The following is a 15,031-nucleotide window of genomic DNA, read 5'->3' as shown; positions in this document are numbered from 1 at the left end:
GGGCTGCCACAGCACCCGGTGAGCAGAATCCTTGCCTAATTCCTCTTCCTCCTCCAATCCACAGGGTCCCCCTCGTCAGAAAGAAGTCCTTGAGGCGCAACCTGTCCGAGCATGGCCTGCTGAAGGACTTCCTGAAGAAGCACAACCTCAACCCAGCCAGCAAGTACTTCCCCCAGGCGGAGGCGCCCACCCTGATAGACGAACAGCCCCTGGAGAACTACCTGGATGTGAGTGTGTGGGCAAGCGGCGGGGCCGGCTCTGAGGACTTGGCCAGCAGGAAAGAGAGTTTCCCTGGGGTCTTGGAGGACGGGCCGGGGCTCTGAGGCTCCAGGCAGTGACCCAGGGTCTCCCCCTTGATATCAGCGGCCCGGGCAGGCAGGAAAGCTCACACTCAGAGCTGTTGCTTTTTGTTCATTCATTCATTCCTTCGCTCTTTCATGCAATGTTTATTCCTTCTGAGCTCCTCGTTACATGTCAGGGCCTGTGCTGGGCTCAGGGGAAAACAGTGGTGAGCAAAGTCATAGTCTAGGAGACAAAGACAGTAATCAAGGAGTCTTGCAAACCAATGAAAAGAACAGGCAGCAGGAGGACCACAGAGTGAAGGTGTCACACTGCGAGACTCTGCCACTTGGGCAGGGAGCCTCCCGGGAGCCATGCAGGAAGAGCGGGAATTTCCAAGAGAAGAAGACAGAACTCCGCACAGCCTGATCACTTGTGCCGAACCCTGTGCAGGCGGGAGCACAGGGCATTTGAAGGAGAGCCCAGAGGGAGGGAAGAAGGGTGCTGCAGACTGCGGCCCGAGGAGCCGAGGGGTGGACGGAGAGAGGCTCCATCCTAACTGCCACTGATTTATCTCAAACAGGGGGTGACAAGACCAGATCTGAGTTTCAGAAAGATCACTCTGACTTTATTATTTGAGACCCGACAGCAAACACCCTGCCTTCCCACAGATATCGTATGTCCCCTCTGTGCCTGGCACAGGGCAGAGGGCACAGAGCAGTGATGACTGTGGTTCAGAGATTGGCCTCTGCCATCCAGCAGACCTGGTGCAAATGTGGGTTCTAGCGCCTCTAAGTCACAGGACCTTGGCCAAGACATTTAAATCCTCTGAGCCTGTTTCTTGGTCTGGAAAACAGAAACACTAATATCTACCAACAGAGGTTGTTGCCAGGAATTCACGCAATCATGTTTTCTGGAGTGCTTAGCATGGGGTCTGGCAGGCCCTTGGTAAGAGGCTTAGTTAGCGCATTTATTTAGTTAAGAAATATTTAACAAATATTGGCACCTCTCTATGTGCCATAGGCTATGCAAGTTGCCAAAACGATGGTGAATAAGCAAAGTTCCTGGAGCTTATATTCTAAAGGGGATGACAGATAAGCAAGCGTGGAAGATAATTTCAGGTACTGATGAGGGCCAAGACAAATTAATTTATTGGAGTATGAGGAAAAAGAAGATCGAGAGAGGGCAAATTTAGATAAAGTGGTCATGGAAGGCCTGTTGGCAGAGGGGACATTTGACTAGAGACCTGAATCATTGATTTTTGAAAAAAGGATCAACCAAAGAAAGATCTAGAATAAACATTTTCCTACCACAAGGTATAGCCAGTGCAAAAGCCCTAGGGCAGGAGGGACTGCTCATCGTCAAGGAGCAGCAAGCAGACCAGTGTGGCGAGAACAGAGCGAGCAAGGGGGGAAAATGCTGCCACTCAGAAGAAAAATACTGGTTGGTTGGCTGAGGTAGGTGGATCACTTGAGGTCAGGAGTTCCAGACCAGCCTGGAAACATGGTGAAACTCCGTCACTACTACAAATACAAAAATTAGCCGGGCGTGATGGCACACACCTGTCATCCCAGCTACTTGGGAGGCTGAGGCAGGAGAATCACTGGAACCCAGGAGGCGGAGGCTGCAGTGAGCCGAAATCGCGCCACTGCACTCCAGCCTGGACAACCGAGCGAGACTTGCCTCAAAAAAAAAAGAAGAAAACTACTGGCAATGCCCTTTCTTGCAACCTGCTCACACATCTAGATGTAGAAATAAGAAAACTGGCCAAGTTTCCATCTTTAGGTGGCTTGCTTAGCTTCTGATAAAAAATTTAAGGCACAAGCACTTAAGCTGTCACTTGTCCAGTGCTAGAAGGTTCCATCCCCATCCTCTGAGAACATGTGCTACAAGGATGGGAAGACTGTGACAGACAAGACAATGGCTGAAGAGGGAACAGCAGACTGTTAGATGCTTGTGGTGCTTAGGAGAGAGCAGAGGGTAAATTGGGGGAGCAATCAGGGAATACTTCAAGGAGGAAGGCACACCAGGACTGGGCTTTCAGGGATGAAGGCAGTGGCTGGGAAGGAATGACAAGAACTGTGAGGAGGGAATGAAAAGGTAGAGAGGCACACCGAGGAGATGACCCAGAGAGAGCCCCTAGGGAGGCCCGGACAGAGAGACCCCGGTCTATGAACTGCCCTGTCCCGGCCTCGGCAGGTGGAGTACTTCGGCACTATCGGCATCGGAACCCCTGCCCAGAATTTCACCGTCGTCTTTGACACCGGCTCCTCCAACCTGTGGGTGCCCTCAGTCTACTGCTACAGTCTCGCGTGCAGTAAGTTCCCAGCCTGCCCCACCCCACTCTCGCTCCCCAGCACCAGCTGACCCTGGGGAACCCTGGACACCCGTGGGCTTCAGACACCTCCCCCCTCAAACCTGCTGGAGCCACTCAACAGGCATTTACTGAGCACCTACTACGTGCCAAGCACTGGGCACAGGTGCTCCAGGGGGTAAAGGGAGGAGTGATATGATCCCTGCGGTCAAAGATTTTCCAGTCTGTGGGGAGAGAGAAGCTCCCCAAAATAACCACAGCCTGGGAGAGGAAGTGTAGGGGCCCAAAGCAAGACAGGGCCAAAGGGCTGGAGGAGAGCCCGCCAGGAAAGAGTCCAGTGTGTGTGAGAAAATGGCTCCAAAGCCTGGCTAGGACATGCTGGAGATGAGTGCTGAGCTCGTTTTTTTAAGAACAAAAAAATTTTAAAAATGATTGGTTTGCTAACGAAAGGGAGCTTGTCTTTGGAGGTCATGAGCAATGTGTGTTGCGGTTCCTTCCTCTTCTAATGTATTCACCTGAGTTTTAATTAACATGAGGTGCCTCTGGCTTCTTCCACATCGTAACAGGAGCACTGGCCGGGGGCTGGAGCGTGAAAGCGCTCATCACTGGGCAGCCACCAGCCTGCTCAGCTCAACGTTGGCCTTGGGGGGTCCCCAGCAGGCCCTTGGGGTTTGCTGGGGACCTGCCATCAGTGAAGGGTCCCAGTAGTTCAATGAGACAGGACAGAACTTGGCGTCTCTTGGGGTCCAAGGGTCTGGGGGAAAGGTCACTGCTCACCTCCAGAGCCCTTCCTGGGGCCAGGGCACCCCATCCCAGGAAGACATCCCAGCCTGTGACCTTCACCCAGCTCTCAGAGGCTGACAATCACCGCTTTCCCTTGCAGTGGACCACAACCTCTTCAACCCTCAGGATTCCTCCACATACCGGGCCACCAGCAAGACAGTCTCCATCACCTACGGCACCGGCAGCATGACAGGCATCCTCGGATATGACACTGTCAAGGTGGGCGCCTGCAGGCTGCCGCTGAACCCTGCCATCAGGCACCCCCAGAATAAGCTTATTCCAGCAAGATGAGTCTCGGTGATCACAAAAGTAACCTGATTGGGGGTGCAGGTCGGGGAGAAGCAGCAGAGATGTCACAGACATTGCTAGCTCGGGTGGCAGTGAGTAAAAGGGTGGGCTGCCGGGAGCCATAAGCCAGCCTCAGCTCCACCCAAGCAGAATGTTATGTAGGGTGGGGAGAGTCCGTAAAGGCTCAATTCTCTACTAGCACCTCCTCTTCTTCCTCCTTCTCCCGACCTGCAGCAGCCCCCCCAACGTCAGGAAATCTCCACAAGCCCTCTCTGCTACTTTTGGGGCATGGCAGAGGTCAAAGGCCCTGATTCGCCCGGGGTCTGCTTTGCATTTCTTCATCCGTAACACAAACACACAGTGAATCTGTTCTCCAGCAAAATCTCACACTGAGTCATAGACCGTGGCCATCTGCAGATCAGCTGCCATGGTTACCTCCAGCAGAGGAACAAGCATTCCAGGAGACGGTCCCTCTCCCCTCCTTCCGGGCTGATACCCTGGCAGCCAAGTCCTGCATGGGATGAACCAGGGCAGCTGTGGGCCTGAGGCTGGCACCCAGAGCTCAGTGAACGTGACCTGAGGGTGAACATCATCTCGGTTCCCCCACCCAGGTTGGAGGCATCTCAGACACCAATCAGATTTTCGGCTTGAGCGAGACCGAACCCGGTTTCTTCCTGTATTTCGCTCCCTTCGACGGCATCTTGGGGCTGGCCTACCCCAGCATTTCCTCCTCCGGGGCCACACCTGTCTTTGACAACATCTGGAACCAGCGCCTGGTTTCTCAGGACCTCTTCTCTGTCTACCTGAGCGCGTAAGTTGGGTGGAGAGGGGCCTCCTCCCACCTCCCCCTCCAGAGGTCAGTGTTCTGGCCCAGCAGCAGCTGTCCAAGGCTGGCTGCGATGGAGAGGGTCTTGGGAAGCAAGGGATTTGGAAAGTCAATGTCTGAGGGTGGAGAAATGTGTCTTTGGAGAGTGATAGGGCCAAGTCTCTCTCTGTCGGGCCATGTGCACTCCATCTCATTTACCAGCGTCTTTGTCCCTTGATGTGCACAACTCAAATGTCATCAGCCATTTGCCCCCCAGTGCCAGTTCCGTCGTACTTGGCCCCCAAAGATGCCATTGAAAGTGAATACACTTGGGCAGGCGCAGTGGCTCATGCCTGTAATCCCAGCAATTTGGGAGTCTGAGACGGGAGGATCACCTCAAGTCAGGAGTTCAAGACCAGCCTGGCCAAAGGGGCAAAACCCCGTCTCTACTAAAAAATACATTCCCCTGGGGGTGAAACTCCTCCCAGCTAAGAACAAGAGATCTCCACCATCAAGTCCTTAAGAGCCGACACTGTCACCCATTCACATCCCTGGGGTCGCCATGGCTACTAGAGTGAGTACCACGGTGGAAACCACACACTCAACCTAAAAGACCCGTGTTCTTCCAAACGTAGTTCCACCACTTCCCCGCTGTGTGACCTTGGGCAGGTGGCCTCACCTCCCTCAGGCTCAGTGTCCTCATGGTAAGTGGAAATAACAGTGACAGTGTCCACTGCGTGGGCCCTGGCCTAAGAGGACAAGAAACCACATTTGTCACACCCCAGGACAGCCTGCCAAGTGCCCAATCAAGGGTAGCTCTGAGGAGCCAACAGCAGATGTTCACACAAATGAACGAACAGAGAAATTCATGTCTTCTTCCCTCACTTTCCACAGCGATGACCAGAGTGGCAGCGTGGTGATATTTGGTGGCATTGACTCTTCTTACTACACTGGAAGTCTGAACTGGGTTCCTGTTTCTGTCGAGGGTTACTGGCAGATCTCCGTGGACAGGTGAGACTGCCACAGACAGGCAGCATCCAGGCCTGGGCCCCACATCCCATTTCCTTATGGATTCATAGCTAACCAGCTTTCCAGAATCCCCCCAGGGACAGCTGACACAGGGGAACACACTCCAGGGGAAAGGCGGAAGTTGACCCAGCCAGAGAAACCCTAGAAAGACACGTCCCGGGCGGAGGAGGGAAGAGCTGTCTGGGAAGCTGAGACTCTGCAAGGGTCAGATAGCCACTGTCCTAATAGTCACGGAGGCAGAACAATCCACCAGCATCCCTGGGGAAAGCTGGGCAACCACCTGTCCACACATCTCAATTTAAGGGGCCTGGGAACCAGCAATGCTCCTCCCACTCGAGGAGACATGTCACTTTCAGTGTAGAAGTAGGGCAAAATGGCTAAGAAATTGTGTGAAGTCATTTCTCAAGAGTAAACAATTTCCCAGGACAAGGACTTTTGGTACTAAAACTGGGACCATCCCAGGCAAACCAGGACACATTGATCACCTCATGTCTGCCCAGCCATGCTAGCATTTCACCAGTTCCTCCAACTCCTGCCCCAGTCCTCTGGTCTCTGTCCCTCCCCGCATACCGTCCCCTGTTGATGTCCTCCTTCTCTCTTCACCTGCCTGGAATCCCTGAGTGTCTTCCCTGGCTGCTTCCCTCCACCACCTCTCACCCTGGACCCTGTTTTGTTCCCTGCCGCACGCCTGGCTTATCATCCTGCCCTTCTGCCACCATAACTTATCTTGCCAGCCAGGCCGGGAGCTCCCTGCAGCCTGGAACTGTGATGCTGTCTGGTTTAGCTTTGCGTTTCCCATGCCTGGCAGAGAGTAGGCACTTGCAAAATATTTGTTGGGTAAATGAATGCAGGATGAATGAATGTGTAAACGAGAGGAACAGAAATTTCACGCACTGGCCAATGGATGGGTGGGGAAGAAATGTCTGGGGTCACCTCCTGGTTCCCCCTTGGAGAGATGTACCCCTGAGGGCTCAGGAACCTTCACTTGCTTCTTGCCCTCAGCATCACCATGAACGGAAAGACCATCGCTTGCGCTAAGGGCTGCCAGGCCATTGTTGACACCGGCACCTCTCTGCTGACCGGCCCAACCAGCCCCATTGCCAACATCCAGAGCGACATCGGAGCCAGCGAGAACTCAGACGGCGAGGTGAGTCCAGCCCCGACAGCTCTGTTCTACACTCAAATAGTGGGTGTGCCAGGCACACGGGACCAAAACCCTTCCAACTTTTCTCACCTCACTCTTTCCAGATGGTGGTCAGCTGCTCAGCCATCAGCAGCCTGCCCGACATCGTCTTCACCATCAACGGAGTCCAGTACCCTTTGCCACCCAGTGCCTACATCCTGCAGGTGAGGGGGCTCTGGACCATCCACTAGAGGGGCTCACACAGAATGTGGCCACAGAGTCCCCTCTGCAGAGGGAAAGTGCGCTTCCACGAGCTGAAGCCGAGAGGCAGAGGCAGACGAACATCTGCCCCAGACAGCTCCAGAGAGAAGGAACAGATTGAAAACAAATGCAGGAATAAGAACTCGGATACAGCCCCCTAAGGGAACAAGTGAAGCAAAGGTTAATGGAGGGAAAAGAGGATTCTATTTGGACCCCTGGGTCCAAGTCCTGGGTCTGAATTACCAGCCCATTGATTCTCAGCAAGCCATAGCTCATCTCAGCCTCAGTTTTCTCATCCAAAATGTAGACATGGCAGCTTTCCCCACCCTCAGAGTGCGGTTAGGTTAACCAAGTGAGACTGATCACATCAGAACTACCAAGGGTTGGACAAATGGAAATCCTCATTTCCACAGGCTGGGGCTTCCGACACTCCTACCATCTCTACCAGGTAGCAAATCTTTAGCTGTACGAGCCACAGGAAATCTCTCCCTTCTATTATTATAACGTCAGGTGGAAAACTGATTTTGCCAGTGGACTGATGTTACTCAACAAGAAGCACTGATGCCTGGGCTTCCCCAGTGATTCTGATTACATTAGGAGAGGGCAAGGCCTGAGCAATGGGATGGAACTGTGGGGGTTCAAAGCTCCCCAGGTGACGTGCAGACAAGGTCACAGCCCAGTGACTTAGTGAGGCAAGAGGCTAACAGCTCCTCCGGTTTGCCCTGGTCGGGATCAGAATAATCATGAGAAAAGGCTGTGTGGGCTGAGTTTTCACACTCCTTCCTACCAGCTGAATTCTCCCCAAGGCCTTAGCTCTGATGCTGATGTCAGGGTTCCTGTGCCTGCCAGAAACGCCAGATAATGTCCAGTAATGCGTAGAAACCAATTGTGCTGTGGACAGCTTCTACAGGCCGACTCCAGGCCAAGAACAGCCGAGTCCCTGGACACTGAGCCAGGAAGCTCCTCCTTGCACGTGCCTTGCAGCTGGACCAGGGCGCCCTGGATGTTTATCACCCAGTGCCTGTCACTGCTGAATCGGCGTCTCAACTCCACTTTTATTCTCCTTTTCTCCAGAGCCAGGGCAGCTGCACCAGCGGCTTCCAGGGCATGGACGTCCCCACCGAATCTGGAGAGCTTTGGATCCTGGGTGATGTCTTCATCCGCCAGTACTTCACTGTCTTCGACAGGGCAAACAACCAGGTCGGCCTGGCTCCCGTGGCTTAAGCCCAGGTCTTTCCAGCCACCTCCCAGGAAGATCTGACCTCCGTCCTCTGCCCACTTTAGATGTATCTAATTCTCCTGACTGTCCTTCCCAGGGGAGTGTGGAGGTCTTGGCCCTGTTCCCTGTCTTACCAATAATGTAGAATAAAAACGTAACCTACTGAAACAGGTTTTGTGGAGCTGCTTCTCTTTGCTGGTCTTTTTCCTTCACATCACTGGGGTTAGAACGCCAGGGCAGGGACCAAAATGACCACATCCACTTGGATGGCACCCAACAGAGTGACCCCAGCAGCAGACACTTCATGGTAGAGCCAGGAAGACAGAGGCCTGCAGGAGGCTGTGCTGGAAGCATCATAAAAAGACCTGGGGGCCAAAAATGCTGGGCTCATTCTCTTCTCATAGAAGGGACAGTGAGAGCTGAGATCGTGCCATTGTACTCCAGCCTGGGCAACACAGAGAGACTCCGTCTCAAAAAAAAAAAAAAAGAAAGAAAGAAAGAAAAGTAAAAATAGGGCACTGAAGCTCTTAGTTATGGGAGTCAACTTTCTACTTCTCCCAAGCCAATAAGAGATTATGACAAGGCTGGGCGCAATGGCTCACGCCTGTAATCCCAGCACTTTGGGAGGCTGAGATGGACAGGTCACCTGTGGTCAGGAGTTTGAGACCAGCCTGGCCAACATGGTGAAACCCTGTCTCTACTCAAAATGCAAAAATTAGCTGGGCGTGGTGGTGCGTGCCTGGAATCCCAGCTACTCGGGAGGCTGAGGCAGGAGAATCGCTTGAACCCGGAATGTGGAGGTTGCAGTGAGCTGAGATCGCACCATTGCACTCTAGCGTGTGAAACAGAGCAGGACTCCATCTCAAAAAAAAAAAAAAGAGAGAGAGAGAGAGAGAGATCATGAGGAAAGGAAAGCAATCAGGAGAGACAGGAGAGGTGGACACTAATGGCGACGTCCCTAAGTAGACAGGATAGGGCAGTGTTGTCTACAAGACATGGACAGGAGAAGTGGAAGAAGCTGATACCCCACAGTCTTCCAGGACGCCCCTGTGATTCGCTGGTGACCAAGACTCACTGTCAATCTCCCGCAAGGTCCCAGGCACAAGACCCTGAACACATCTGTTTCCCCGTCTGTAACAAACAGAATGGTGTTCCACTTCCCTGAGCAGAGGCTGTGAGACAGAGAATTAAGCACGCTCAGTAGCATATATGCCCTAGAAAGGCAAAGAGGAAATGGAGCAGTTTCTCAGACTGGGCTTGGTAGCAAAATGTTCAATGGAAAATATAGTTTCAAAGTAAGTATAGAACATGCTACATTCTAGGCCCTTCCCCAGGGTTCACCAGCTACAGTTCCCAATCAAAGGCTCTGACAAGTCCTGCTGCAAAGTGATCTGTTTCATTTTAATTCAGCTGAGCTTGATCTCAGACTTTCCTGGATCCTATCTGTTCTCCTGGGTCTGGCCCCATCCTTCCTTCCTCCCCCATGTCAACCCCAGCAGCTGCTACTCAGCCTTTCTCTCCCAGCACCTCTTCCATTCCCAACCTGGGATTCCCGAACCCAGCCAGCATCTAAAGACCTTCCTCATCAGACAGATCATTTGACCAGAAAGCCCCGTGCCAATGTATCCGATTCGATCCTCCCTATGTTGCTGCAGAAGAGACGATGAATTCACAAGCCTTTGCTGCAGTCTCAGGTCTCTGCTTCATGCATCTTCCTCTAAGGGCCTTGGGGGTCTAAGCACAGCTCCTTCCGTCCTTTTCATTCACACTCGTCCAGGAGTGTTATTTTAATCTCACAGGTCTCCTGCCCCATCCATCCTCACCTGTCCCAAATGATCACTCCACACATTGCTGGTGGGAGTGTAAATTGGCACCACCCTAAAGAGCATGATGTGGCTGTTTCTATCAAAATTAAAGAAGCATATACTGGCCGGGCGCAGTGGCTCATGCCTGTAATCCCAGCCCTTTGGGAGGCCAAGGCAGGCAAATCACCTGAGGTGAGGAGTTTGAGACCAGCCAGGCCAACATGGTGAAACCCCTTCTCTACTAAAACTACAAAATTAGGCCGGGCACGGTGGCTCATGCCTGTAATCCCAGCACTTTGGGAGGCCAAGGTTGGCGGATCACGAGGTCAGGAGATCGAGACCATCCTGGCTAACATGGTGAAACCGGGCCTCTACGAAAAATACAAAAAATGAGCTGGTTGTGGTGGTGGGAGCTTGTAGTCCCATTAGTAGGGAGGCTGCAGCAGGAGAATGGCATGAACTCAGGAGGTGGAGCTGGCAGTGAGCCAAGATCGTGCCACCGCACTCCAGCCTGGGTAACAGAGCGAGACTCCATCTCAAAACAACAAGAAAAATACAAAATTAGCCAGGTATGGTGACACATGTCTGTAATCCCAGCTACTTGGGAAGCTGAGGCAGGAGAATTGCTTGAACCTGGGAGGCGGAGGTTGCAGTGAGCCGAGGAGATGACCACACCGCCCTCCAGCCTCAGCAACAAGAGTGAAACTCCATTTAAAAAAAAAACCATATGCCTTTTGGCTCAGTAACTTCACTTCTGGAAATTCACCTTAAAGATACACTTGTACGTGTGCAAAACGATATAAGGACATGATTCTTTGCAGCATCATGTGGAAAAGCAAGATTTGAAATGACCGAAAAGTCCATCCACAGGGGTTGCTTCAACAGCTTATGCTGCATCCACACAATGTACAGCTGGAAAAGGAAAAAGCAAATGTGCTCACTAGGTGCTAAGATGGAAAGTTTTTTGTTGGTTTGTTTAAGACAGAGTCTTGCTCTGTCTCCCAGGCTGGAGTGCAGTGGCGCGATCTCAGCTCACTGCAACCTCCACCTCCCAGGTTCAAGCAATTTTCCCGCCTCAGCCTCTCGAATAGCTGGGATCACGGGCGCCTGCCACCACACCCAGCTGATTTGTGTATTTTTAGTAGAGACGGAGTTTCACCATGTTGGCCAGCCTGGTCTGGAACTCCTGACCTCATGATCCACCCACCTCAGCCTCCCAAAATGCTGAGATTACAGATGCGAGCCACTGCGCCCAGCCTCAGAAAGATCTTAAAAAGAAGGTAAGTTAAAAAAACAAAGTGAATTATGTGATTTTGAGCCTCTGAAAGTTTGTCCTACTTAGAAACCTACTGTGACTTGCCTTCAGGCCATGCATCTAATAACCTTCAAAATCGGGTCTCTTGAAACAGATTTGATCATTCTGCCCTTTGGGAAGCTCCCAGGTGCAAGGGAAACTGAGGCCATAGAATAGGCTTCCAACACACCCCCATTCTGTTCTGTTTCTCAGAACCCTGAAAGTGGAATCCTAGCTCAGGAAAAATGCAGGGTGTCTCCATCCAAGAACAAACACCCCCTTGCTTGTTGGAGCCCAGGCTCCTGAGAATTCGAAGCAGCTCATCCCATTAAAGGCACTGCACACCCCGCTGGGGGCTTCAGGTGGACTCCTGCCTCCTGGTGCACTGTGGTTTATCGTGGGCAGAACATGTTCTTACCTGGCCCAGTGAGAGCCCTGGCCCAGCCCTCCACCGATGGCTCCTGCACCTCTGCCCCAAGAGTTTTCTGGTGCCTGGGGATGAGCAGAAAGGCAGGCTCAGTACTATGGCAAGGCCAGCTGGGTGCGCTAGAGAGCCAAGAGCCCAGGACGAGGCTCCACCAGTGAGGGACGAAAGCTGAGGGACAACTACTGGTGCATCTTCACACCCTTGGGGGACAATCCTGAGGCAAGGCATGGGCTCCACATTCTCTCAGAGGGTCCCTAGAAGGACAAAGTGCCAATTGCCTATAGCTGTAACCGGCTCATCAATGCCCCTTGGTCTTTCTCTCTTGGCTCTCATCCGAATACCATCTCCGGGTCTGCTTTAGGGGGAACCCAAACTCAAATAGTGTTCACAGGGACCCTCCTCAACTGTGGGCCATCAGCTGTCTCTCCAAACGCCAGCAGGAAAACCTCATCAGGTGACATGTGAAGCGAAGGAAAAATGCCTGGACTGGGAGTCAGAAAAATGGGGCTCTCCTCCCATTCAGCCGTCATAATCTGTGTAGCCTTAGAACACTCTCCTAACTTCTCTGAGCCTCTGCTTCTCAGCTGTGATACTGGATGGGGAACAGTCCAGTTAAGCCTGTTTTTATACTTGGAAAAACTTAGGAAAATTGTTTACAGCTGTCCCCTTGCCCCACCCCCCACTAACCTTTTTTCTTTCTTTTTTTTTTTTCTTTTTTTTGAGACAGGGTCTTGTTCCGTCACCCAGGTTGGAGTGCAGTAGTGTGATCTCAGCCCACTGCAACCTCTGCTTCCTGGGCTCAAGTGATTCTCCAGCCTCAGCCTCCTTAGCAGCTGGGACTGCAGGCATGCGCCACCACGCCTGGCTAATTTTTGTATTTTTGGTAGGGATAGGGTTTTGCCATGTTGCCCAGGCTTGTCTCAAACGCATGAGCTCACAGCGATCCACCTGCCTCAGCTTCCCAAAGTGCTGGGATTGCAGGCGAGAACCACCGCGCCTGACTCTTTTTTTTTTTGGAGATGGAGTCTCACTCTGTCATCCAGGCTCTGGAGTGGAGTGGTGCGATCTCGGCTCACTGCAACCTCTGCCTCCTGGGTTCAAGCGATTCTCCTGCCTCAGCCTCCCAAGCAGCTGGGACTATAGGCACGTACCACCATGCGCAACTAATTTTTGTATTTTTAGTAGAGATGGGGTTTCACCATATTGGTCATGCTGGTCTTGAACTCCTGACCTCGTGATCCACCTGCCTCAGCTTTCCAAAGTGCCAGGATTACAGGCATGAGCCACAGTGCCCGGACTCCTTTTCTTTTTTTTAACATTCAAAATGAACATTATTGACATGAGTCCTATTTGCAGAGGCAGGTAGGGGGGACTAGTATTAAACTTAAATTGCATGCTAACTTATTGCATAAAAGAATAGCAATGAGGAAATTGACACTAATTTTTAGCCACTATCATTTTGACAGATGGACTTGTTTGAAAAGTTGCAGCATGGGGGCAATGAGCACTCTAGGCTTTCATCCTGAAATCAGACCCCATGTGGCATCACTAAGCCCGGTGGGCTGTAGCAAGCTTAGGGGCCACAGGGCCACAAGTGTAAACCACTGAGACTTACGGAGGCATTATCACACGTCAATGTCACAACTCCATAAAGCAGACCTGTTATTATCCCCATTGTCCAAATAAGGGAGCAAAAGCCAGGCACGATGGCTCATGCTTGTAATCCCAGCACTTTGGGAGGCCAAGGCGGGCAGATCACCTGAGGTCAGTTTGAGACCAGCCTGGCCAACGTGGTGAAACCCTGTCTCTACTAAAAATACAAAAACTGGGCATGGTGGTGCACGCCTGTAATTCCAGCTATTCGGGAGGCTGAGGCAGGAGAATCGCTTGAACCTGGGAGGCGGAGGTTGCAGTGAGCCAAGATCACGTCACTGCACTCCAGCCTGGGTGACAGAGCACGACTCCATCTCAAAAAATAATAAGGGAGCAGAGACCTAATATCCCACAGCTAGTCCAGCAGAGCGAGGTTCACACTTGAGTTTCATAGGCCCCAGACCTCACTCATGACCATGACCCTTTGTATCTTACTGGACAAAACAGTCTCTTAAGTCCTTTGCCTCTCCAAACTCTTTGGTTTCCATGCTCCTATCTCCCACATTCATTATTCCTGCCACCATGCTCAGGTGAGAGGCCTGACTACACTGTCATCCCGACTGGATACCAGGTTGCCTTTGCAGCCAGGGAACACTTCAGCAGACGCTTCGCCCTGGGACACAGAGTGAGCAGCAGGATAGAGAAGGGCTCAGAAGAGGGCGGCCTCGGCAAAGTGACAGGCCATGCCCTGGGGGTGCTTTCACTCCGCAGCCTCCATGGGTTTCAGCGGCAGCAAGTGTGGGGCCGCATGCCTGTAATCCCAGTACTCAGGGAGGCTGAAGTGGGAGGATTACTTGAGCGTAGGAGTTCAAGACCAGTCTAGGCAACACAGCGAGACCCTGTTTCTACAAAAATTTTTTTTTTTTTTTTTTTTTGTTGAGACAGAGTCTCGCTTTGTCGCCCAGGCTGGGGTGCAGTGGCCAGATCTCAGCTCACTGCAAGCTCTGCCTCCCGGGTTTACGCCATTCTCCTGCCTCAGCCTCCCGAGTAGCTGGGACTACAGGCACCCGCCACCTCGCCCGGCTAGTTTTTTGTATTTTTTAGTAGAGACGGGGTTTCACCGTGTTAGCCAGGATGGTCTCGATCTCCTGACCTCGTGATCCGCCCGTCTCGGCCTCCCAAAGTGCTGAGATTACAGGCTTGAGCCACAAAAATTTTTTAAAAATTAGACAGGCGTGGTGGCGTGTGCCTCTAATCCCACCCACTCGGGAAGCTGGGGTGGGAGGGAGGCTTGAGCCCATGAAGTTGAGGCTGCAGTGAGCCCTGATCATGCCACTACACTCCAGCCTGGGTAACAGGGCAACATCCTGTCTCAAAAAAAAAAAATGGTAGCAAGTGGTGACTTGGTGACAGGGCCGCTTCTGCTTCCTAGCCCCACATCACTTCCCTTATCACAAATCCTCATTCCCCCATTCATGATGGCACTGTCCTCTTCCCATCTCTCATGCACACTGTGCTGCACTGCTCAGACCCCCTGCTAGGATTGAAGGATCAATCTCCGCAGAAAGCCCTGCCCCGTGGCCCCATCTCAGGACAGCTCTGAAGGGCCAGCCTAGCCCCAGAGCTCCCAGAGGGGGCTGGCTGGGGCTTCGAGAAGGCCCAGCAGCCCTACTCTCCCTCCCCGCTCCTTCCCCTCTGCCCACAGGTGTTCATGCTGAAAACACGTCTTAAGAAACTGCTGGCCCGGCCGGGTGTGGTGGCTCACGCCTGTCATCCCAGCACTTTTGGAGGCCAAGGCAGGCAGATCACCT

At 52.5% G+C, this 15,031-nt stretch overlaps 1 protein-coding gene across 2 annotated transcripts in view; it reads left to right on the top strand.

The window, feature by feature from the left end:
• LOC126935493 (pepsin A-4) overlaps positions 1-8,269 on the top strand; it is a 14,161-nt gene extending 5,892 nt beyond the window's left edge. The window contains exons 2-9 of one of the 2 annotated variants that reach the window (XM_050756971.1): positions 65-227; positions 2,479-2,596; positions 3,477-3,595; positions 4,276-4,475; positions 5,364-5,480; positions 6,501-6,645; positions 6,747-6,845; positions 7,957-8,269. In XM_050756971.1, coding sequence (XP_050612928.1) covers positions 65-227; positions 2,479-2,596; positions 3,477-3,595; positions 4,276-4,475; positions 5,364-5,480; positions 6,501-6,645; positions 6,747-6,845; positions 7,957-8,106 — 1,111 coding nt within the window. In that variant the 3' untranslated portion in view covers positions 8,107-8,269. The remainder of the gene's footprint in view (positions 1-64; positions 228-2,478; positions 2,597-3,476; positions 3,596-4,275; positions 4,476-5,363; positions 5,481-6,500; positions 6,646-6,746; positions 6,846-7,956) is intronic. The other variant, XM_050756970.1, reaches the window with a different exon arrangement.
• Positions 8,270-15,031: the final 6,762 nt, after the last annotated feature.

Source organism: Macaca thibetana, chromosome 14, assembly GCF_024542745.1.
Source record: "Macaca thibetana thibetana isolate TM-01 chromosome 14, ASM2454274v1, whole genome shotgun sequence".
Classification (NCBI taxonomy): domain Eukaryota; kingdom Metazoa; phylum Chordata; class Mammalia; order Primates; family Cercopithecidae; genus Macaca; species Macaca thibetana.
The sequence above is the reverse complement of the archived record's forward strand: the minus strand, read 5'-3'. Positions and strand labels throughout refer to the sequence as shown.